At 52.4% G+C, this 24,624-nt stretch overlaps 1 protein-coding gene across 1 annotated transcript in view; it reads right to left on the bottom strand.

The window, feature by feature from the left end:
• Positions 1-2,279: 2,279 nt before the first annotated feature.
• Positions 2,280-24,624, bottom strand: part of LOC138638757 (cytochrome P450 2C31-like) — a 48,614-nt gene continuing 26,269 nt past the window's right edge. Inside the window, exons 5-6 of the mRNA XM_069728317.1 lie at positions 24,276-24,417; positions 2,280-2,898 (exon numbers count right to left, since the gene is read on the bottom strand). Of these exons, the coding sequence (XP_069584418.1) occupies positions 2,720-2,898; positions 24,276-24,417 (321 nt within the window). The 3' untranslated portion in view covers positions 2,280-2,719. The remainder of the gene's footprint in view (positions 2,899-24,275; positions 24,418-24,624) is intronic.

The following is a 24,624-nucleotide window of genomic DNA, read 5'->3' as shown; positions in this document are numbered from 1 at the left end:
CCCCCTCAGGAAACGCTGTTTTTAAACTTGCCGCCGGCAGAAGCGGCCATCTGCGCATGCGCGCGCGTCACTTCCGGTTCGCGGCACAGGCGCCCTATAGGGAGGATATTATCGGGGACGCCTGTGCGCGCGTTCTATCGTTCCGCCCCCGTCCTGCTGCCCCCGCCCGCACTTCCGGTTTGGGCGGCGGTGTCCAGCGGTGTCATGAGCGCTTTTGCGCACTCTAGCGCTCCTGCGCCCGCCATGGTAGTGTAGCCGCCGCTACCTCCATGTACCGATTAGCGGTACAGAAGCTGTATCGGTGACCGCCGTCACCTGCCTCTTTCCTCCCCCTTTTTTTTTTTTTCTCCACGGGGAAGGCAGGCTCTTCACTGCCTCCCCCTGCTACACTCACCCATAGGGCCCGCCTACCCCAGCGGTGGTGCTTCAGGGTCGGAAGAAAAGGGGGGGAAAACCTGCTGGACCCAGCCGTGACAGGGCGCCCCCTGTCAGGAACCGACCGGCCAGCTCCCTGGAATCCCACGAAGAATCCTTCAGGTACGTGCTGTAGGTTCCCTGTCAGGGACAGGAAACCAACTGATGTGGGAGAGAGGTACGCCCTTTTTCATCTGTAGGTTTCCTGTCCCTGGGGGCGGACCCCTCTCTCCGTGGTGCCATCATGGGGATAGAGAAAGCAAGCCAATCACTGTCATGCCCTTCTCTAAGATGGTGGGGACCGAGACCTATGTCATTACGCTGCTCACACTCTGCGTCCTCCTTCATTGGATGAAAAATGGCGCTGAAAATGTCATACGAAACGTGACTTTGGCACGCTGATCGCTGACCTCATGGGTGATCCCACACTAGGATCGGGTCGGGTTTCACGACACCCGACTTTGCCGAAAGTCGGCGATTTTTCAATTCGTCCGATATGTTTCGCTCAACCCTACTGTGGAGTGTAACATTCCAAAAATCAGAAACTGAACTTAATTAAAAAAATACAAAATTTTTACTGAACAAATTTAGACAAAACAAGTACAAAATTCAGTGGTTGGAAAGAAAGAATGGTGATGACACAATGACAAAAATGACGCACCTAAAAACCATGTGTTGCCAAAAATGGCATCGCACCAGAGCGAGACAATCAGAGATGTGGGTACTGATAATAATAAAGAAGCAATATAAACCAAATTAGAGAGACACAGGTGTGATTACCCGAATGAACTATGCATGCAAAACTGGCCTAAGTTCAATAGGGAGTATGGTACCTGCGATACCCAGAGTAAAAGGCCAAAATTACATGTGCCTGAACTTAAATCAGTCTAAATAAAGTACCACATGCCTACAGAAAGTGCCATACATAGTGCTGCTTACCCATGTGGGACATGGAGAAGATGTGTGCACTGTCAAGAACCCCAATGCACATTTTGCGCTGATGGCTTCCACGGGGGGGCCTTGTGTCACATCTCCATGTTTGGCATAAAGGCAAAACAGCTCATCACCCTGAACACACCATCCCCGCTGTTAAACATGGTGGTGGCAGCATCATGGTTTGGGCCTGCTTTTCTTCAGCAGGGACAGGGAAGATAGTTAAAATTGATGGGAAGATGGATGGAGCCAAATACAGGACCATTGTTGAAGAAAACCTGTTGGAGTCTGTAAAAGACCTGAGACTGGGATGGAGATTTGTCTTCCAACAAGGCAATGATCCCAAACATAAAGCAAAATCTACAATGGAATGGTTCACAAATAAACGTATCCAGGTGTAAGAATGGCCAAGTCAAAGTCCAGACCTCAATCCAATCGAGAATCTGTGGAAAGAGCTGAAAACTGCTGTTCACAAACGATCTCCATTAAACCTCACGGAGCTCGAGCTGTTTGCCAACGAAGAATGGGCAAGAATTTCAGTCTCTCGATGTACAAAACTGATAGAGACATACCCCAAGCGACTTGCAGCTGTAATCACAGCAAAAGGTGGCGCAACAAAGTATAAAGTTAAAGGGGCCGAATGATATTGCATGCCCCACTTTTCAGTTTTTGAACTTCCACAAAAATTTAAAATCACCAATAAATTTTGTTCAACTTCACAATTGTGTTCCACTTGTTGATTCATCATCAAAAATTTACATTTAGTATCTTTATGTTTGAAGCATGATATGTGGAAAAGGTTGAAAAGTTCCAGGGGGCCGAATACGTTCGCAAGGCACTGCATAATGAATGTGTTACTAGTGCTCTGTATATAGTGTATACTGCAAGAAATTGCAAAATGAACAACTCAATACTTTATTGAAAAATTTGCATACACATTATAAAAAGTAACATAACCATCATGAGGAATATACACATTAAATCATTAACAGTGGGAGGGGTTCCTGAAGCTCCAGAGATCTTATTTTTTTTACATACAGTTATATACCTGTCTCACAGATACAATAAACCACCAGTCCTAACTTTTCTCCTCCTGATTCTAAGGAAATATGCCAGTGATCAGAACAAAGATCCACTAGACTAACCATATTTTTTTACATAAATATCTGTGATCATGCCCATAATGAATCAAAACATAACTGCAGGAATAAATGAATCATAAGACACCCTCGGTATTAATCACGTGGGCTAAGAAAGGGAGAAGAAGCAAGCCGGTCAGGCAAGTGCCCTGCTCTTTAATTCACTCATTTATTTTTTTATTGTTACGTGAGCCATCAATATTTTGCATATAAGAATTACTGGACGCCATGTCTTAGCTGTGAGGTATTGCACAGATTTCAAAAGGTTTGGGTGGATTTGTAGACCCGAATGCAGGAGTAAGGTCCAGTTGAGCGCCTGGTGGGGCCTTGAATGTGAAATCTTGCAAAAGTGATGTGAAAAACAGAAAGATCTCCATTTTAGCCAAATACTCCCCAACACAGCTTCTTCTACCTAGAAAGCATAATTAAAAACCATATTATAATTAAGTAATAAGACGAGTATACGAGTCTACTAGGTAAAAAGGAGATTCAACTCATGTTAGCACTTAGAAACCAATAGCAATATCTCTAAGGCTAGTTTCACTCTAGCACTTTGTTGAGCTATGGACTTCCTCTTTGAAGCCTGCCAATGGCATGGAATTTATTTTTTTCTCAGCATCGTCAAAACGATGCATTTAGAGGCTTCCGCATACATCCGCACGACCTGCGTACCTAATGTTAAAGATAGGTAGGCAGGCCGCATGCGGACCTAGGCGGAGCTGAGTGGCAGAGGTGCGGCCATGGGTAGGGCTTCACGGAGGAATTCCATAGCCCTCCACAGCTCAGCAAAACGCTAGTGTGAAACTAGCCTAAGCACCAGATACACTAAAGTCAAAATGCTGCCAGTGAGGGAAACAATGTGTCACCAGAAACTCCAGGTACTAAAGTAAAATCTGTAAGTGGGTCCCCCAAATAGCACTGGTCTCATAAAATGATGCAGAGTTTTTCAACTTCCTTAGGGTAAACTCACACAATGCAACCATCCCGAGGGATTTTTTAAAATCTTTGCCAAAAATTATATTTTTAGAAAATTGCAAAATTAACATGAAGCATGAAGGCATAGTGTGAACACAATCAAAGAAAGAATCGACTTCCTTTCGTAACAGTTTAACCCCTTCACCACCTTGCGATTTTCCATTTTTGTTTTTTCCTCCCTGTCTTTTGGGGCTTGTTTTATGTGCCACGAGTTGTACTTTTGAGCGGCACCATTGATTTTATCATATAGTGTAATGGATAGTGTTGAGCGATACCGTCCGATACTTGAAAGTATCGGTATCGGATAGTATCGGCCGATACCCGAAAAATATCGGATATCGCCGATACCGATATCCGATACCAATACAAGTCAATGGGACATCAAGTATCGGAATATATCCTGATGGTTCCCAGGGTCTGAAGGAGAGGAAACTCTCCTTCAGGCCCTGGGATCCATAGTGAGTTGTAAAATAAAGAATTTAAATAAAAAATATTGATATGCTCACCTCTCCGGCGGCCCCTGGACATCACGCTGGTAACCGGCCGGCTTCTTTGTTTAAAATGAGCGCCTTTAGGACCTGCGAATGACGTCGCGGCTTCTGATTGGTCGCGTGCCGCTCATGTGACCGCCACGCGACCAATCAGAAGCCGCGACGTCATTGGCAGGTCCTCAATTCCTAGAATTAGGAGTTTAGTGAATGAGAATGACGTCGCGGCTTCTGATTGGTCGCGTGGCGGTCACATGGGCAGCACGCGACCAATCAGAAGCCGCGACGTCATTCTCAGGTTCTAAAGGCGCTCATTTTAAACAAAGAAGCCGGCCGGTTACCAGCGTGATGTCCAGAGGCCGCCGGAGAGGTGAATATATCAATATTTTTTATTTTAATTCTTTATTTTACACATCCCTATGGATCCGATACCGATACCCGATACCACAAAAGTATCGGATCTCGGTATCGGAATTCCGATACCGCAAGTATCGGCCGATACCCGATACTTGCGGTATCGGAATGCTCAACACTAGTAATGGAAAATGGGGAAAAAAAAGAGAGTGGCCACCCAGAGGTCGAGATACCGATGGCATCCTTCCTGAGTTTTTTTAAACACCTACCAATTTGAAGTCTGACCACTAGTGTTGAGCATTCCGATACCGCAAGTATCGGGTATCGGCCGATATTTGCGGTATCGGAATTCCGATACTGAATTCCGATACTTCCCGCGTATCGGATACCGGAATCGGAAGTTCCCAGAATTCAAATTGAACGCAGCAGCCAATGAGGAATGAATGAAAGTGTGGGCACATCCTGTTTAGCATGGTGGGGATGTAAGTACTGGCAAGGCTGGGATTGGCTGCTGAAATGATGTCACTCTGCACTATAAAAAAGCGCTGCCGCCATTTTGCGCTCACTCTGCTGTGATTTCAGTTAGGGACAGGACGCTGTGTTCTAACTGAGGGCCAGTTGAGCTTGCTAATTGCTTTATTTTCCTTTCCAAAGGCTAATTTAGCAAAACGCTGTGTGTTCTTCACTGTTCACCTTGCTCTTGCCTTGCAGCGCTGTTTTAACAGCGTTCTGCAAGGTCTCTGTGTGTGTGTGTGTGTGTGCAGCTCACTCTGTAGTCTGTGTGCAGCCATATACCCGGTTGTATTCAGCTCAGGGGGGGTTCACACTGCCTCACACAGTTGTTCTTTTTTGCTCATAGTGCAGCCTGCTGCACATTTTTTCTCAAATTTCCTATTAGTGTTTTTCCACCAGTCTCCAGCTCTATTGTGGAAAAACACTACATAGGATAACCTAGAGGGGGGTTTTTGGGCCTTGCAGCGCCGTTTACGGCTGTCTGCACGGTCTCCGTGTGAGCCCAGCTCGCCCTGTAGTCTGTGTGCAGCCATAGCCGGTTGGATTCAGCTCAGGGTTCGTTACTGGCTCATACCTTGAGAAAAATTTTCCTTTTTTTCAAATAGTGCAGCCTGTTTAAAATTTGAAAAAAAAAATTCCTATTAGTGTCTTTCCACTCGTATCCAGCTAAATAGTGGAAAAACACTATATAGGATAACCTAGAGGAGGGTTTTTTGGCCTTGCAGCGCCGTTTACGGCTGTCTGCACGGTCTCCGTGTGAGCCCAGCTCGCCCTGTAGTCTGTGTGCAGCCATAGCCGGTTGGATTCAGCTCAGGGTTCGTTACTGGCTCATACCTTGCGAAAAATTTTCCTTTTTTTTCAAATAGTGCAGCCTGTTTAAAATTTGAAAAAAAAAAATCCTATAAGTGTCTTTCCACTCGTATCCAGCTAAATAGTGGAAAAACACTATATAGGATAACCTAGAGGAGGGTTTTTTGGCCTTGCAGCGCCGTTTACGGCTGTCTGCACGGTCTCCGTGTGAGCCCAGCTCGCCCTGTAGTCTGTGTGCAGCCATAGCCGGTTGGATTCAGCTCAGGGTTCGTTACTGGCTCATACCTTGAGAAAAATTTTCCTTTTTTTGAAATAGTGCAGCCTGTTTAAAATTTGAAAAAAAAAAATTCCTATTAGTGTCTTTCCACCAGTCTCCAGCTCAATTGTGGAAAAACACTACATAGGATAACCTAGAGGTTTTTTTTGGGGCCTTGCAGCGCCGTTTACGGCTGTCTGCACGGTCTCTGTGTGAGCGCAGCTCGACCTGTAGTCTGTGTGCAGCCATAGCCGGTTGGATTCAGCTCAGGGTGCGTTACTGCCTCATACCTTGAAAAACAATTTCCTTTTTTTCAAATAGTGGAGCCAGTTTAAAATTTGAAAAAAAAAATTCCTATTAGTGTCTTTCCACTTGTATCCAGCTAAATAGTGGAAAAACACTATATAGGATAACCTAGAGGAGGGTTTTTTGGCCTTGCAGCGCCGTTTACGGCTGTCTGCACGGTCTCCGTGTGATTTAAACTAGCTCTGTAGCCCGATCTGCACCAAAAAAAAAGTTAAGTTCACCAAATACAACTTAACACTTGTGTAGGCCACATTTGAAAAATAATAAAGTTTAGTCCACAATTTACAACATTAGTGTTTCTTACACCTGTTAGGAGGAGCATTACAGGAATAAGCACACTAAGGCCTTAGTACTTTTCTGCTTATCTTTATCTGTCAACCAAGATGAAGAGGGCAGGGAGTAAGGCACGTGGGCGTGGGCGCGGAGCAGGGAGAGGAGCAGGGAGAGGACGTGGTGATTCTGTGCCTGCTGCGGGCGCCGGTGACTCGTCGTCACTCAGTTTCAGCAGGGAACAGTCCTTCATGCGCAGCTTTGTCGGAGAGCGCCGTGCACCGCTGCTGCGTGAAGACCAAATTGAAGCCGTTGTCGGGTGGATGGCAGCTAACGCCTCGGCATCGACTTCAGTTAGTGCCACATCCTCTCAGGCACAGAGCACTGGAGAGCAGCCATCTGTCTCTTCACCACCTGCCAAATTGGCCAGGCAGTCAGAGAGCCCAGGACAGGAGCCGTCTCTACTTCTGTTCTCTGAATCTCTTGGCTTGGAAACAGGGGGCCAGCCAAGCAGCATTGGAGAAATGGAAGAAGAGGCAGTGTGCAGTGATGCCCAACACCTTTTTCTCTCTGACTCTGAAGAGGCAGGTGGGCCAGTGCCTCCGGTGACCACAGCGCAGTACGCATCTGATGATGAAACTCAGGTGCGGCTTTCTCGTGCGTACTGTGCTGCTGAGACTACCCAGGAGGAGCAGTTGGTGGCAGAGGGTATTGGAGATGATGAGGTCCTTGACCCATCGTGGCGTGAGGAACAGGAAGGTGGTGGGAGCAGCTCAGAGGAAGAGCTTCCTCTTACGGGCCAAAGAGGGAGAGGGAGGGGGAAGACTGCGGAGCCTGTAGCCTCCACTTTGGCACCCGTTAGGAGCCTGTCTCTTTCCAAAGCCAAAAAGGGCGCTCCCAAGACTTGCAGTGCCTGGTCCTTTTTTGACACAGTTGCAGATGACATTTGTTTTGTCAAATGCAAGCTGTGTCATCATAAAGTAAAAAGAGGGAAAAATGTCAGCAACCTCAATACCACAAATATGTGGAAACATGTGCGGACCAGGCACGCGGTGGAGTTACAGAAACACACTGAAGATGTAGGCCAACCAACAGCGGCAGCTACCACCTCTTCAGCTCGTGTTGCCTCTTCCTCCAGCTCACGCACAGCTGGTTTGGCTTCCTCCCAGAGACCTTGTGTAATTCCACCCACAGCACCACCTTCCCAGTCATCCTCACACTCCCAGTCTACTCTACAGCCATCGGTAGTACAGGCATGGGAGAAAAGGCGGGCATTCTCGGCCAACCACCCCCGAGCACAGGCTCTGAATGCAGGCATTGCCAAACTGTTGTCCCTGGAAATGCTCTCGTTCAGGCTGGTGGAGACTGACAGCTTCCGTGACTTGATGGCATTGGCAGTCCCACAGTACAAGGTGCCCAGCCGCTTTTACTTCAGCAGGCAGGCTGTCCCTGCCCTGCACAGGCATGTTGAGGCAAACATAAAACATGCGCTACTGAACGCCGTCAGTAGCAAGGTCCACCTCACCACCGATGCGTGGACCAGTCAGCATGGACAGGGGCGATATGTTTCCCTCACTGCCCATTGGGTTAATGTTGTTGAGCCAGGTACAGATCGTGCGAGTGGCGCAGGACGTGTCCTGCCCACTCCAAGGATTGCAGGAATCCAGTCTGTACGCATCGACTCCTCCTCTTACACCAGTTCCTCTGATTCCTCTCTGCAGGATCCGTCACAGTCCACCCCCACATGGACCCGTGAACGTTTACCTATGACCGACATGAGCACAGCCGTGGCCAAACGTCAGCAGGCCGTCTTGAAACTAGTTTCATTGGGGCATCGAAGCCACACAGCGCAGGAGCTCTGGAATGCCATCAAGCAGGAGAGCGATGTGTGGTTACTGCCAGCGAATCTCCAGCCAGGCATGGTAGTGTGTGACAATGGCCGAAATCTGGTGGCAGCTTTGGCCCTTGGCAACCTCACTCACATCCCATGTCTGGCACATGTGCTCAATTTGGTTGTGCAGAGTTTTCTGAGGGACTATCCGGATCTTGATGCCCTGCTGCACAAGGTCCGTCTAGAGTGTGCTCACTTGCGGCGTTCCAGCTTGGCCAGATCCCGCATTGCTGCTCTGCAGCGCCGATTCCGCCTTCCGGAACACCGCATCATATGTGACCTACCTACCCGGTGGAATTCCACGTTACATATGTTGGAGCGGTTGTGTGAGCAGCAGCAAGCAGTTATGGAGTACCAGCTGCATCAGGCGCAAAGAAGTCGCAGTCAGCGCCGATCAGACTTCACAACCACAGAGTGGGCCACTATGAAGGACGTCTGCCAGGTTTTGCGTCCTTTTGATTATTCCACGCGGATGGCAAGTGCAGATGATGCACTAGTCAGCATGACTGTCCCCCTTATCTGCCTGCTTCAGCAAACTTTGCAAGGGTTAAGGGATGATGTGGTGGAAGAGGTGGAGGATGAGGAGTCACCTTTTCCATCAGCTTCTGGAGAGTCAGCGCCACGTGGTTCCTCACAAAGGGGTACGCAGGGGCCAATTTGTGAGGAGGATGAGGAGGAGTCAATGGAGGAGGAAGAGCTCCGTCCAGAGGAGGGAGCGACACAATTGTCCAGTGGTCAGTGTGTACAGCGAGGGTGGGGTGATGACGAGCGGGCAGAGATCATGTCTCAAGCAGGGGACAGCGTTTCTGGGCCAGTTGGCACTCTGCAGCACATGGTGGATTTCATGCTGCAGTGCCTGAGAAACGACCGCCGCATCGACCACATTCTCAACATGCCTGATTATTGGGTGTTCACCCTCCTCGATCCTCGCTACCGGGACAACGTCCAAAACCTCATCCCTGCGTTGACCCGGGAGCGTAAATTGCGGGAGTACCACGACACACTGGTGAATTCCATCATCTTCTCCTGTCCAACTGAGAGGAGTGCTGCTAGTGCTTTACAAAGCAGCTCAGTGCGTCGAGGCAGTGGGGGAGGCTCTGCCCAAAGAGGGAGCAGAAGCAGTGCCTCTGCCCAAGGCAAGCCCAGTATGGCACAACTCTGGCACACTTTTGTGTGCCCGCCCCAAATGTCTACACCATCACCGGCGGCTCCAGTCAGCAGGAGGCAACGGTTCCGTCAGATGGTGACAGACTACATGGCTTGCCCTCTTACTGTACTCCCAGACGGCTCTTCCCCGTTCAAGTTTTGGGTCTCTAAGCTGGATACATGGCCAGAGCTAAGCCAGTATGCATTGGAGGTGCTGGCTTGCCCTGCGGCTAGTGTCTTATCGGAACGTGTCTTTAGTGCCGCAGGTGGTGTACTAACAGACCGTCGCATGCGACTATCCTCCGATAACGTTGACCGGCTTACTTTCCTGAAAATGAACCAGGCCTGGATCTCGCAGGAATTTGCCACTCCTCTGCCTGATTAAGTAATTGGGTGTCATCCAGGTCTCCTGCTGTGTTCATCTTTCTACCACCTGAACTGCTATTCCTGGGCTCCAACACCGCCAGTTGCGGCTCAGAAGTGCAGGCTGCACAGTAAAAACATACGACCCAGTGTTATTGGGTTTCAGTAACGTCAGCTGATCCCCAGCTGTGTAGCCGGCAATGTGTCCTGCGACCGCCACGCTGGCACAACAACCTAAATGTAAGGGAACCTGTCCCCCCCCCCGTCGTTTGTTACTGAAAGAGCCATCTTGTGCAGCAGTAATGCTGCACAAGGAAAAGGTAGCTCTTTTTTTTTAGCTCTTTGCACACGCAGAACTTAACACTTATAAAATGTGTTCACTGATACCGTTATACCGTCCCGGAGCTGGGACTTTCCTTCGTAATGTGACGCAGCACAGCCGTCATTCCTACCCCCTTGGTGCCATGCGCTGCCTCCTCAGCGTTGTTTTAAGCTGTCACGGAGCCTGCGCTGTTCTGTTATCCCTTGGGCATGCCCTATTTGCGCTGCCTGTCTTCTGACATAATTTGGTGTCAGGCTGGCTGCGCCTGTGCGGCCGCGGTGCCCGAGATCCCGCCTCGCAGTGTCTTCTGATTGAGTCACACTGCGGGCCTGGGATCCATGGGCATGCGCAGTGCATATCTTCCCCTCGGGCTCTCGCTCATTTCCCTCCGCCTTCTTTAGACTGTGCGCCGTCAGCTGATCCCTAGCATGCCACGGCCGTGACACCGCACAGTCTGAAGAAGAGGGAAGGAGGGGAGTGAGAGTCGAGGTTATGCACTGTGCATGCCCATGGTTCCAAGGCCCGCAGTGGGATTACGTTAGATGAGACTGCGAGGTGGGATCTGGAGCAGCGTGGACGCACAGGCACTGACAGCGTGACACCAAATTATGTCAGAAGACAGGCAGCGCTAATTGGGCATGGCCAAGGGCTAACAGAACAGCGCAGGCTCGTGACAGCTTAAAACAACGCTGAGGAGGCAGCGCACGGCATCAAGGGGATAGGAATGACAGCTGTGCTGTCTCCCATTACGAAGGAAATTCGCACCTCCGGAACGGTTTAACGGTATAAAGGGACACATTTTTAGTGTTTACTTCGGTGTTTGCAAGGAGCATAATTAAAAGAGCAACCTTTTCCTTTTGCATCCTTAGTGCTGCACAACATGGCTCTTTCAGCTACAAACGTCTTGGGGGGGGGGTTAAAGGTTTCCTTTCAACTTGCTCCAATCAGGCTTCGGCCTACACTCTGTTCCTCTGCTCCTCCTGCTGTCCCTGGGCTCTAACACCGCCAGTTGGTGCCTGGAAGTGCTGTGTGCACAGTCAACAGTCGCTCCTCTGTTATTGGGGTTCAGTAACGTCAGCTGATCCCCAGCTGTGTGTGCGGCAATACCTCCAATCTGCTCCTCCTGCTGTCCCTGGGCTCTAACACCGCCAGTTGGTGCCTGGAAGTGCTGTGTGCACAGTCAACAGTCGCTCCTCTGTTATTGGGGTTCAGTAACGTCAGCTGATCCCCAGCTGTGTATCCGGCAATGTGTCATGCGACCGCCACGCTGGCACAACTAAAATGTAAGGGGACCTGTCCCCCCCCCCCCCTAGGCGTTTGTTACTGATAGAGCCACCATGTGCAGCACTAATACTGCACAAGGGAAAGGTCGCTCTTGAAATTATGCTCCTTGCAAACGCTGAACTACACACTCATGTAATGTGTCCCCTCACACCGTCCAACCGTCCCGGAGGTGGGACTTTCCTTTGTAATGTGACGCAGCACAGCCGTCATTGCTACCCCCTTGGCACCGTGCGCTGCCTCCTTAGCGTTGTTTGATTCCGTCATGGACCCTGCGCTGTTATGTTATCCCTTGGCCATGCACAGTTTGCGCTGCCCGTCCTCTGACATCATTTGTTGTCGTCCTGGCTGCGCCTGTGCGTCCACGCTGCCCGAAATCACACCTCGCAGTGTCGTCTAATGTGATCCCACAGTGGGCCTGGTATCCATGGCCATGCGCAGTGCATATACTAGCCTCTCACTCCCCTTCTTCACGCTTCTTCAGACTAGGCGGCGTCAGCTGATCCCTAATAGCATGCCACGGCCGTGACGCCGCACAGTCTGAAGAAGCAGGAAGGAGGTGAGTGAGAGGCGATGATATGCACTGCGCATGCCCATGGATCCCTGGCCCGCAGTGGGACTACATTAGATGACAATGCAAGGTTGGATCTCGGGCAGCTTGGACGCACAGGCACTGCCAGCCTGACACCTACATGATGTCAGAAGACGGGCACCGCTAACTGTGCATGGCCAAGGGATAACATTACAGCGCGGGCTCCGTGACAGAACCAAACAACGTTGAGGAGGTGGCGCCCGGCACCAAGGGGGTTGGAATGACGGCTGTGCTGTGTCACATTACAAAGGAAAGTCCCACTTCCGGGATGGTTTGACGGTGTGAGGGGACACATTATATGAGTGTGTACTTCAGCGTTTGCAAGGAGCATAATTTTCGGAGCCACCATTTTCCATGTGCAGTATTACTGCTGTACAAGATGGCTCTTTCAGCAACAAATGCCTGGGGGGGGGGGGGGTTAAAGGTTCCCTTTCAACTTGCTCCACTGCAGGCTTCGGCCTACACTCTGCTCCTCTTTCATTCCCTGGGTTTCAACACTGTCAGTTGCCACCTGGAAGTGTTGTCTACACAGAAAAAACACTAGGTGATGTGTCAGTGGGGTTCAGCACCGCCAGCTGTTCCCCTGCTGTGTAGTCGGCAACGTGTCCAGCACAAGCTACGCTGGCACAACAGAACAAAAGCTGCCACCAGTGCAGGCTTCGGCCTACACTTTGCTCCTCTCCTCCTCCTCCTGCTGACCCTGGGCTCTAACACCGCTAGTTTTTGCCCGGACATGCAATCTGCACAGAGAAAAACACCAGTCAATGTGTCAGTGGGGTTCAGCAACGCCAGCTGTTCCCCTGCTGTGTAGCTTGCAACGTGACCTGCAAACGCCATGCAGGCACATGAACTGAAATTGAAGGGAGCCTGCCCCCCACCCACAGGTGTTTCTATGTATAACAGCCACCTTGTACAGCAGTACTGCTGCATTTGTACAAGGTGGCTGACTTTTTCTCCTTGCCCACGTGGAACTCAACACGTACAAAATGTGTCTCATTAGAGACCATTACAATGTCCCTGAGGTGTGACTTTCCTTTGTAATGACACGCAGCACCACCCTTGTTAGCGCTGCCCGTCTTTTGACATCATTGGTTAGCTGGCTGCGCCTGTGCATCTCCCCTGCTGGAAACAACGCCCCTCGGTGTCTTATTTTTTTGGACAGCGAGGGTGTGATTGATGGGCATGTGCAGTGCATATGTTTGCCTGTGTTCACTCATCTCCTTCCGCCTTCTTCAGACTGGGTGTCCTCATGGCCGCGGCAGGCGATAAGGGATCAGATGAGGCCGCCCAGTCTGAAGCAGGTGTAAGGACATGTGTGAGCGGCAAACATATTTAGTGCACCAGGGCACGAATCCCAGCACCGCAGTGTGATTTTTTAAAAACACACTGTGGGTCTGGGATTCATGTCCATCGCTAACCGCAACGGCCAACATGAAATGAGGTCATAAGACAGGAAGCGCTCACAGCGCATGGCCAAAGGATCACAAGAGCGCAGACTCCTATACAGCAACTAACAACGCTCAGGAAGCTGCGCCCATGCAAAAAGGTGTTGTTTTCGACACCTGTGCTGCTTTTCTTTAAAAAGACAAGTCACGCCTCCACTACTGATTAACAGTATAATGGGCTAAATAGTCTACGTGTTGCATTCAGCTTGTGCAAGTAGACAAATTAATAGAGCAACCTTTTACTTGTGCAGCATTAATGCTGCAGAAGGAGTGGCTCTTGTACTTTGTAACACCTGAGGGGGGGTTAAAGGTAACCTTTGAAATTGGTTCAACTAGGCTTCGGCCTACACTCTGCTCCTCTCCTCCTCCTGCTGACCCTGGGCTCTAACAACGCTAGTTTTTGCCCGGAAATGCTAGCTGCACAGAGAAAAACACCAGCCAATGTGTTAGTGGGGTTCAGCAACGCCAGCTGTTCCCCCGCTGTGTAGCCGGCATCGTGTCCAGCACAAGCCACACTGGCACAACCGACCAAAAGCTGCCACCAGTGCAGGCTTCGGCCTACACTTTGCTCCTCTCCTCCTCCTCCTGCTGACCCTGGGCTCAAACACCGCTAGTTTTTGCCCGGAAATGCTAGCTGCACAGAGAAAAACACCAGCCAATGTGTTAGTGGGGTTCAGCACCGCCAGCTGTTCCCCCGCTGTGTAGCCGGCATCGTGTCCAGCACAAGCCACGCTGGCACAACCGACCAAAAGCTGCCACCAGTGCAGGCTTCGGCCTACACTTTGCTCCTCTCCTCCTCCTCCTCCTGCTGACCCTGGGTTCAAACACCGCTAGTTTTTGCCCGGAAATGCTAGCTGCACAGAGAAAAACACCAGCCAATGTGTTAGTGGGGTTCAGCACCGCCAGCTGTTCCCCTGCTGTGCAGCTTGCAACGTGACCTGCAAACGCCACGCAGGCACATGAACTGAAATTGAAGGGAGCCTGGCCCCCACCCCCAGGTGTTTCTATGTATAACAGCCACCTTGTACAGCAGTACTGCTGCATTTGTACAAGGTGGCTGATGTTTTCTCCTTGCCCACGTGGAACTCAACACGTACAAAATGTGTCTCTTTGAGACCATTCCACTGTCCCTGAGGTGTGACTTTCCTTTCTAATGATACGCAGCACCCCCCTTGTTAGCGCTTCCCGTCTTCTGACATCATTGGTTGGCTACTTGCGCCTGTTCGTCCGCCCTGCCTGAATAAAAGGCTCCTCGTTGTCTTAATTATTTTGACTGCGAGGGTGTGATTGATGGGCACGAGCAGTGCATATCTTCGCCTGTCTTAACTCATCTCCTTCCGCCTTCTTCAGACTGTGCAGCCTCATGGCCGCGGCATGCGAGAAGGGATCAGCAGAGGCCGCCCAGTCTGAAGCAGGTGTAAGGACGTGTGTGAGCGGCCAAAATATTTACTGCTCAAGGCCACGAATCCCAGCACCGCAGTGTGGCTTTATGAAAAGACACTGTGGGTCTGGGATTTATGGCCATCGTTAACCGCACCGGCCAACATGAAATGATGTCATAAGATGGGCAGCGCTAACAGGGCATTGCCAAGGGATAACACAAGAGCGCAGACTCCTGTACAGCAAATAACAACGCTCAGGAAGCTGCGCCAAGCACCAAGGCGTTATTTAGGACACCTGTGCTGCGTCTCATCAAAAAACCAAGTCACGCATCCACTACAGTTTGACTGTAGAATGGGGTAAATTGTGTATGTCTTTCATTCAGCGTGTGCAAGTAGACAAATTAATAGAGCAACCTTTCACTTGTGCAGCATTAATACTGCACAAGGTGTGTCTCTTGTACTTTGTAACACCTGAGGGGGGGGTTAAAGGTTTCCTTTGAAATTGGTTCAACTAGGCTTCGGCCTACACTCTGCTCCTCTCCTCCTCCTCCTGCTTCAACACGGGCTCTAACATCGCTAGTTTTTGCCCGCAAGTGCTAGCTGCACAGAGAAAAACACACGCCATTGTGTTAGTGGGGTTCAGCAACGCCAGCTGTTCCCCCAGTGTGTAGCCGGCAAAGTGTCCTGCAAACGCAACGCAGACACAAAGCTGCCTCCAGTGCAGGCTTCGGCCTACACTCATCTCCCCCTGCTTACCCTTTGCTCCAACACCGCTAGTTGGGGCTCTAGGAAGACAATCTTTAATAGGCAAGGCAACGCATCTGGGTTCCAGCACCGCCAGCTGGTTCTCGGCAGTGTTCTTGTCACAGGTACTCCCTCGTGCCAAGCCTGGTTTCAGCACCGTCAGCTGTTTCCGGGTTGTGTCAACTTCACTGAGACGCCTATGCTTGCCCCGTCGTGGTGCGGTCGAGTTAGCCAACTCCAGGGTGCCTCCAGTTTAGGAGCTTCCTATGTGGGCTGCGTGAACTGGTAGTCAAGGCTGGTTCTGTAGTGCCAGTAGGCCCAGCTCCCCCTGTAGGACTGTTGGGGTTCGGTAACTGCGGCTGCCTCGCGGCCTAGCTGTTCTCTCCTCTCCTGTGGACCTTCGGGTCCACCACATGGTTCCAGCAACGTCAGCTGGTTCCGGGCCGAGCCTTTGGCTTAGGTGCCTCCTCCTGGGTATCCGAGTTCCGCCAACGCCAGGCGGTCCTTGGTAGTGCTTTTAAGCGCGGGCACCTACAGCTTAGTAACCGGGTTCCAGCACCGTCAGCTGGTCCTCGGTCGTGCCATTGGCTCTTGCACACTGGGGCAACGCATCCGTGTTCCAGCACCGCCAGCTGGTTCTCGGCAGTGTTCTTGTCACAGGTACTCCCTCGTGCCAAGCCTGGTTTCAGCACCGTCAGCTGTTTCCGGGTTGTGTCAACTTCACTGAGACGCCTATGCTTGCCCCGTCGTGGTGCGGTCGAGTTAGCCAACTCCAGGGTGCCTCCAGTTTAGGAGCTTCCTATGTGGGCTGCGTGAACTGGTAGTCAAGGCTGGTTCTGTAGTGCCAGTAGGCCCAGCTCCCCCTGTAGGACTGTTGGGGTTCGGTAACTGCGGCTGCCTCGCGGCCTAGCTGTTCTCTCCTCTCCTGTGGACCTTCGGGTCCACCACTTGGTTCCAGCACCGTCAGCTGGTTCCGGGCGAGCCTTTGGCTTAGGTGCCTCCTCCTGGGTATCCGAGTTCCGCCAACGCCAGGCGGTCCTTGGTAGTGCTTTTAAGCGCGGGCACCTACAGCTTAGTAACCGGGTTCCAGCACCGTCAGCTGGTCCTCGGTCGTGCCATTGGCTCTTGCACACTGGGGCAACGCATCCGTGTTCCAGCACCGCCAGCTGGTTCTCGGCAGTGTTCTTGTCACAGGTACTCCCTCGTGCCAAGCCTGGTTTCAGCACCGTCAGCTGTTTCCGGGTTGTGTCAACTTCACTGAGACGCCTATGCTTGCCCCGTCGTGGTGCGGTCGAGTTAGCCAACTCCAGGGTGCCTCCAGTTTAGGAGCTTCCTATGTGGGCTGCGTGAACTGGTAGTCAAGGCTGGTTCTGTAGTGCCAGTAGGCCCAGCTCCCCCTGTAGGACTGTTGGGGTTCGGTAACTGCGGCTGCCTCGCGGCCTAGCTGTTCTCTCCTCTCCTGTGGACCTTCGGGTCCACCACCTGGTTCCAGCACTGTCAGCTGGTTCCGGGCCAAGCCTTTGGCTTAGGTGCCTCCTCCTGGGTATCCGAGTTCCGCCAACGCCAGGCGGTCCTTGGTAGTGCTTTTAAGCGCGGGCACCTACAGCTTAGTAACCGGGTTCCAGCACCGTCAGCTGGTCCTCGGTCGTGCCATTGGCTCTTGCACACTGGGGCAACGCATCCGTGTTCCAGCACCGCCAGCTGGTTCTCGGCAGTGTTCTTGTCACAGGTACTCCCTCGTGCCAAGCCTGGTTTCAGCACCGTCAGCTGTTTCCGGGTTGTGTCAACTTCACTGAGACGCCTATGCTTGCCCCGTCGTGGTGCGGTCGAGTTAGCCAACTCCAGGGTGCCTCCAGTTTAGGAGCTTCCTATGTGGGCTGCATGAACTGGTAGTCAAGGCTGGTTCTGTAGTGCCAGTAGGCCCAGCTCCCCCTGTAGGACTGTTGGGGTTCGGTAACTGCGGCTGCCTCGCGGCCTAGCTGTTCTCTCCTCTCCTGTGGACCTTCGGGTCCACCACCTGGTTCCAGCACCGTCAGCTGGTTCCGGGCGAGCCTTTGGCTTAGGTGCCTCCTCCTGGGTATCCGAGTTCCGCCAACGCCAGGCGGTCCTTGGTAGTGCTTTTAAGCGCGGGCACCTACAGCTTAGTAACCGGGTTCCAGCACCGTCAGCTGGTCCTCGGTCGTGCCATTGGCTCTTGCACACTGGGGCAACGCATCCGTGTTCCAGCACCGCCAGCTGGTTCTCGGCAGTGTTCTTGTCACAGGTACTCCCTCGTGCCAAGCCTGGTTTCAGCACCGTCAGCTGTTTCCGGGTTGTGTCAACTTCACTGAGACGCCTATGCTTGCCCCGTCGTGGTGCGGTCGAGTTAGCCAACTCCAGGGTGCCTCCAGTTTAGGAGCTTCCTATGTGGGCTGCGTGAACTGGTAGTCAAGGCTGGTTCTGTAGTGCCAGTAGGCCCAGCTCCCCCTGTAGGACTGTTGGGGTTCGGTAACTGCGGCTGCCTCGCGGCCTAGCTGTTCTCTCCTCTCCTGTGGACCTTCGGGTCCACCACCTGGTTCCAGCACCGTCAGCTGGTTCCGGGCGAGCCTTTGGCTTAGGTGCCTCCTCCTGGGTATCCGAGTTCCGCCAACGCCAGGCGGTCCTTGGTAGTGCTTTTAAGCGCGGGCACCTACAGCTTAGTAACCGGGTTCCAGCACCGTCAGCTGGTCCTCGGTCGTGCCATTGGCTCTTGCACACTGGGGCAACGCATCCGTGTTCCAGCACCGCCAGCTGGTTCTCGGCAGTGTTCTTGTCACAGGTACTCCCTCGTGCCAAGCCTGGTTTCAGCACCGTCAGCTGTTTCCGGGTTGTGTCAACTTCACTGAGACGCCTATGCTTGCCCCGTCGTGGTGCGGTCGAGTTAGCCAACTCCAGGGTGCCTCCAGTTTAGGAGCTTCCTATGTGGGCTGCGTGAACTGGTAGTCAAGGCTGGTTCTGTAGTGCCAGTAGGCCCAGCTCCCCCTGTAGGACTGTTGGGGTTCGGTAACTGCGGCTGCCTCGCGGCCTAGCTGTTCTCTCCTCTCCTGTGGACCTTCGGGTCCACCACCTGGTTCCAGCACCGTCAGCTGGTTCCGGGCCAAGCCTTTGGCTTAGGTGCCTCCTCCTGGGTATCCGAGTTCCGCCAACGCCAGGCGGTCCTTGGTAGTGCTTTTAAGCGTGGGCACCTACAGCTTAGTAACCGGGTTCCAGCACCGTCAGCTGGTCCTCGGTCGTGCCATTGGCTCTTGCACACTGGGGCAACGCATCCGTGTTCCAGCACCGCCAGCTGGTTCTTGGCAGTGTTCTTGTCACAGGTACTCCCTCGTGCCAAGCCTGGTTTCAGCACCGTCAGCTGTTTCCGGGTTGTGTCAACTTCACTGAGACGCCTATGCTTGCCCCGTCGTGGTGCGGTCGAGTTAGCCAACTCCAGGGTGCCTCCAGTTTAGGAGCTTCCTATGTGGGCTGCGTGAACTGGTAGTCAAGGCTGGTTCTGTAGTGCCAGTAGGCCCAGCTCCCCCTGTAGGACTGTTGGGGTTCGGTAACTGCGGCTGCCTCGCGGCCTAGCTGTTCTCTCCTCTCCTGTGGACCTTCGGGTCCACCACCTGGTTCCAGCACCGTCAGCTGGTTCCGGGCCGAGCCTTTGGCTTAGGTGCCTCCTCCTGGGTATCCGAGTTCCGCCAACGCCAGGCGGTCCTTGGTAGTGCTTTTAAGCGCGGGCACCTACAGCTTAGTAACCGGGTTCCAGCACCGTCAGCTAGTCCTCGGTCGTGCCATTGGCTCTTGCACACTGGGGCAACGCATCCGGGTTCCAGCACCGCCAGCTGGTTCTCGGCAGTGTTTTTGTCACAGGTACTCCCTCGTGCCAAACCTGGTTTCAGCACCGTCAGCTGTTTCCGGGTTGTGTCAAGCTCACTGAGACACCTATGCTTGCCTCGTCGTGGTGCGGTCGGGTTAGCCAACTCCAGGGTGCCTCCAGTTTAGGAGCTTCCTATGTGTGCTGCGTGAACTGGTAGTCAAGGCTGGTTCTGTATTGCCAGTAGGCCCAGCTCCCCCTGTAGGACTGTTGGGGTTCGGTAACTGCGGCTGCCTCGCGGCCTACCTGTTCTCTCCTCTCCTGTGGACCTTCGGGTCCACCACCTGGTTCCAGCACCGTCAGCTGGTTCCGGGCCGAGCCTTTGGCTTAGGTGCCTCCTCCTGGGTATCCGAGTTCCGCCAACGCCAGGCGGTCCTTGGTAGTGCTTTTAAGCGCGGGCACCTACAGCTTAGTAACCGGGTTCCAGCACCGTCAGCTGGTCCTCGGTCGTGCCATTGGCTCTTGCACACTGGGGCAACGCATCCGTGTTCCAGCACCGCCAGCTGGTTCTCGGCAGTGTTCTTGTCACAGGTACTCCCTCGTGCCAAGCCTGGTTTCAGCACCGTCAGCTGTTTCCGGGTTGTGTCAACTTCACTGAGACGCCTATGCTTGCCCCGTCGTGGTGCGGTCGAGTTAGCCAACTCCAGGGTGCCTCGAGTTTAGGAGCTTCCTATGTGGGCTGCGTGAACTGGTAGTCAAGGCTGGTTCTGTAGTGCCAGTAGGCCCAGCTCCCCCTGTAGGACTGTTGGGGTTCGGTAACTGCGGCTGCCTCGCGGCCTAGCTGTTCTCTCCTCTCCTGTGGACCTTCGGGTCCACCACCTGGTTCCAGCACCGTCAGCTGGTTCCGGGCCGAGCCTTTGGCTTAGGTGCCTCCTCCTGGGTATCCGAGTTCCGTCAACGCCAGGCGGTCCTTGGTAGTGCTTTTAAGCGCGGGCACCTACAGCTTAGTAACCGGGTTCCAGCACCGTCAGCTAGTCCTCGGTCGTGCCATTGGCTCTTGCACACTGGGGCAACGCATCCGGGTTCCAGCACCGCCAGCTGGTTCTCGGCAGTGTTTTTGTCACAGGTACTCCCTCGTGCCAAACCTGGTTTCAGCACCGTCAGCTGTTTCCGGGTTGTGTCAAGCTCACTGAGACACCTATGCTTGCCTCGTCGTGGTGCGGTCGGGTTAGCCAACTCCAGGGTGCCTCCAGTTTAGGAGCTTCCTATGTGGGCTGCGTGAACTGGTAGTCAAGGCTGGTTCTGTAGTGCCAGTAGACCCAGCTCCCCCTGTAGGACTGTTGGGGTTCGGTAACTGCGGCTGCCTCGCGGCCTAGCTGTTCTCTCCTCTCCTGTGGACCTTCGGGTCCACCACCTGGTTCCAGCACCGTCAGCTGGTTCCGGGCCGAGCCTTTGGCTTAGGTGCCTCCTCCTGGGTAACCGAGTTCCGCCAACGCCAGGCGGTCCTTGGTAGTGCTTTTAAGCGCGGGCACCTACAGCTTAGTAACCGGGTTCCAGCACCGTCAGCTGGTCCTCGGTCGTGCCATTGGCTCTTGCACACTGGGGCAACGCATCCGGGTTCCAGCACCGCCAGCTGGTTCTCGGCAGTGTTCTTGTCACAGGTACTCCCTCGTGCCAAGCCTGGTTTCAGCACCGTCAGCTGTTTCCGGGTTGTGTCAACTTCACTGAGACGCCTATGCTTGCCCCGTCGTGGTGCGGTCGAGTTAGCCAACTCCAGGGTGCCTCCAGTTTAGGAGCTTCCTATGTGGGCTGCGTGAACTGGTAGTCAAGGCTGGTTCTGTAGTGCCAGTAGGCCCAGCTCCCCCTGTAGGACTGTTGGGGTTCGGTAACTGCGGCTGCCTCGCGGCCTAGCTGTTCTCTCCTCTCCTGTGGGCCTTGGGGTCCACCACCTGGTTCCAGCACCGTCAGCTGGTTCCGGGCCGAGCCTTTGGCTTAGGTGCCTCCTCCTGGGTATCCGAGTTCCGCCAACGCCAGGCGGTCCTTGGTAGTGCTTTTAAGCGCGGGCACCTACAGCTTAGTAACCGGGTTCCAGCACCGTCAGCTGGTCCTCGGTCGTGCCATTGGCTCTTGCACACTGGGGCAACGCATCCGGGTTCCAGCACCGCCAGCTGGTTCTCGGCAGTGTTCTTGTCACAGGTACTCCCTCGTGCCAAGCCTGGTTTCAGCACCGTCAGCTGTTTCCGGGTTGTGTCAACTTCACTGAGACGCCTATGCTTGCCCCGTCGTGGTGCGGTCGAGTTAGCCAACTCCAGGGTGCCTCCAGTTTAGGAGCTTCCTATGTGGGCTGCGTGAACTGGTAGTCAAGGCTGGTTCTGTAGTGCCAGTAGGCCCAGCTCCCCCTGTAGGACTGTTGGGGTTCGGTAACTGCGGCTGCCTCGCGGCCTAGCTGTTCTCTCCTCTCCTGTGGGCCTTGGGGTCCACCACCTGGTTCCAGCACCGTCAGCTGGTTCCGGGCCGAGCCTTTGGCTTAGGTGCCTCCTCCTGGGTATCCGAGTTCCGCCAACGCCAGGCGGTCCTTGGTAGTGCTTTTAAGCGCGGGCACCTACAGCTTAGTAACCGGGTTCCAGCACCGTCAGCTGGTCCTCGGTCGTGCCATTGGCTCTTGCACACTGGGGCAACGCATCCGTGTTCCAGCACCGCCAGCTGGTTCTCGGCAGTGTTCTTGTCACAGGTACTCCCTCGTGCCAAGCCTGGTTTCAGCACCGTCAGCTGTTTCCGGGTTGTGTCAACTTCACTGAGACGCCTATGCTTGCCCCGTCGTGGTGCGGTCGAGTTAGCCAACTCCAGGGTGCCTCCAGTTTAGGAGCTTCCTATGTGGGCTGCATGAACTGGTAGTCAAGGCTGGTTCTGTAGTGCCAGTAGGCCCAGCTCCCCCTGTAGGACTGTTGGGGTTCGGTAACTGCGGCTGCCTCGCGGCCTAGCTGTTCTCTCCTCTCCTGTGGGCCTTCGGGTCCACCACCTGGTTCCAGCACCGTCAGCTGGTTCTAGGCAGTGTCTTTTGCTCTTGTACCTTCTGCTCCCCATCCTGATTCCAGTAACGTCAGCTGGTTCCGGGCAGAGCCTTTGGCTTAGGTGCCTCCTTCTGGGTATCCAAGTTCCACCAACGTCAGGTGGTCCTTGGTAGTGCTTTCAGGCACGGGTACCTCCTGCTTAGTAACCGGGTTCCAGTAACGTCAGCTGGTCCTCGGTAGTTCCATTGGCTCTTGGACCTTCGGCTACCCATCCGGGTTCCAGTACCGTCAGCTGGTTCTCGGCAGTGTCTTTTGCTCTTGTACCTTCTGCTCCCCATCCTGGTTCCAGTAACGTCAGCTGGTTCCGGGCAGAGCCTTTGGCTTAGGTGCCTCCTTCTGGGTATCCGAGTTCCGCCAACGTCAGGCGGTCCTTGGTAGTGCTTTTTAGCACGGGTACCTCCTGCTTAGTAACCGGGTTCCAGTAACATCAGCTGGTCCTCGGTAGTTCCATAGGCTCTTGAACCTTCGGGTAGCCATCCGAGTTCCAGTTCCATCAGCTGGTTCTTGGCATTTTCTCAGCCTTCTTGTACCTTCTGCTACATTTCCAAGTTGAAGACCCTAAAGTCGACGACCCGGAAGACCACCCCGATGACGACGACGACGACGACCCGGAAGACCACCCCGATGACGACGACGGCGGAGACGACGATGGAGACGACGACGGCGGAGACGACGACGGCGGAGATGACGACACTGAAGACGACGACCCTGGAGACGACGACATGGAATACCGAGAAGCAGAAGAACAAGAGGCTGCAGAACAAAGAGCAGAAGAACATTAAGCATAACACTTAATATCAGAGCAAAAGATATTATCTAAATTATATGCAGAAGAAGACTAAGCAGTGTATGGGGGTGAGTCCGTTCCTCCTCGTGGTGCCCCTGGATAAAGCCTGATGCTGCAGGCCAAACTGAACGCGGACAAATGTAACTTTTGTGACTGGCAGAACGGAAGGTGTAATCTTCCAACTTTTATAGATAACAACTACGGGAATGCCTGTCACAAATGAGAATATGATGAAGAAGTAGAATAGGAAGAATAATAACAGTGGAATAAAAAGAATATGTAGAATAGGAAGAATAATAATAGTTGAAGAAAATGAATATGAAGAATGTAATAAAAAAAAAAAAATAGGTAGAAGATGAAGAAGAAGATGAATAAGGTGAAGAAGTTGATGTCAAAGATGCTGATGATGATGAAGATGAAAGTGTGGGAAAAGGAAAAAAAAGAAGGGGAAGGTCGTGGAATAGTGAAACATCAATATCTGACAAAATAAAAAAAATTTACATAGTCAATATCTTTTTCAATCCGAACGTCTTTAGAAAAAAAAAAAAATCATGCTATTCTATTTGATTGGACTAATCCTCATTGCCTTTAATGTCTCCGCCACCTCCCCCATACATCCTACATTATTCTTAGTTGTTTTCCTTCATGTAGAATGAACCTACAAGGAAAGAAAGGGTTTATTTTAATTCCGATATTTTGGTCCCATTGACTTGCATTGGGATCGGGTATCGGTATCGGCGATATCCGATATTTTTTGAATATCGGCCGATCCAAACCGATACCGATACTTTCCGATATCGGAAGGTATCGCTCAACACTACTGACCACTCTTCAATGACTGCAGAGTGGCGTTTTTGAGATGGTTGCAAATCCCATTCTAGCTGATTGATAATGCTCCAGTGTGAATTATGTGCTACAAATAGCATCTATTACATCAGTAAGGTGCTGTCCTAGACTCTTCTAATATAAGCATTAATGTTACCTATTGAAAACGGTATGAGGGCCTCGTTCTTTTTGAAATTTCCATTTGAGTCAAGAAAGTGTTCTGGATAAAACTCATCTGCTTTCTCAAAGTATTCTTTGTCTTTGTGTATAGAATGCAGCACCGGGAGGATAGTCGTTCCCTGGGGGCGGGAGAAAGCAGATATGATCAAAAATAGCATTAAAGGATTTAAGATGTACAATGTGATATATTTAATACATCTAACAAATAGTAAAGTTTTGGTGTTCTAGGAATGAGTTCCAATGGAAAGCCGGCATCCTTACCTTTCCTTGATTTCAGACAAAGGGTTCTTACATCTGGTGATCCTTGAAAGTGCACTTTTAGGCCA

The sequence above is a fragment of the Ranitomeya imitator genome, chromosome 5 (genome assembly GCF_032444005.1).
Source record: "Ranitomeya imitator isolate aRanImi1 chromosome 5, aRanImi1.pri, whole genome shotgun sequence".
Lineage (NCBI taxonomy): Eukaryota > Metazoa > Chordata > Amphibia > Anura > Dendrobatidae > Ranitomeya > Ranitomeya imitator.
The sequence above is the reverse complement of the archived record's forward strand: the minus strand, read 5'-3'. Positions and strand labels throughout refer to the sequence as shown.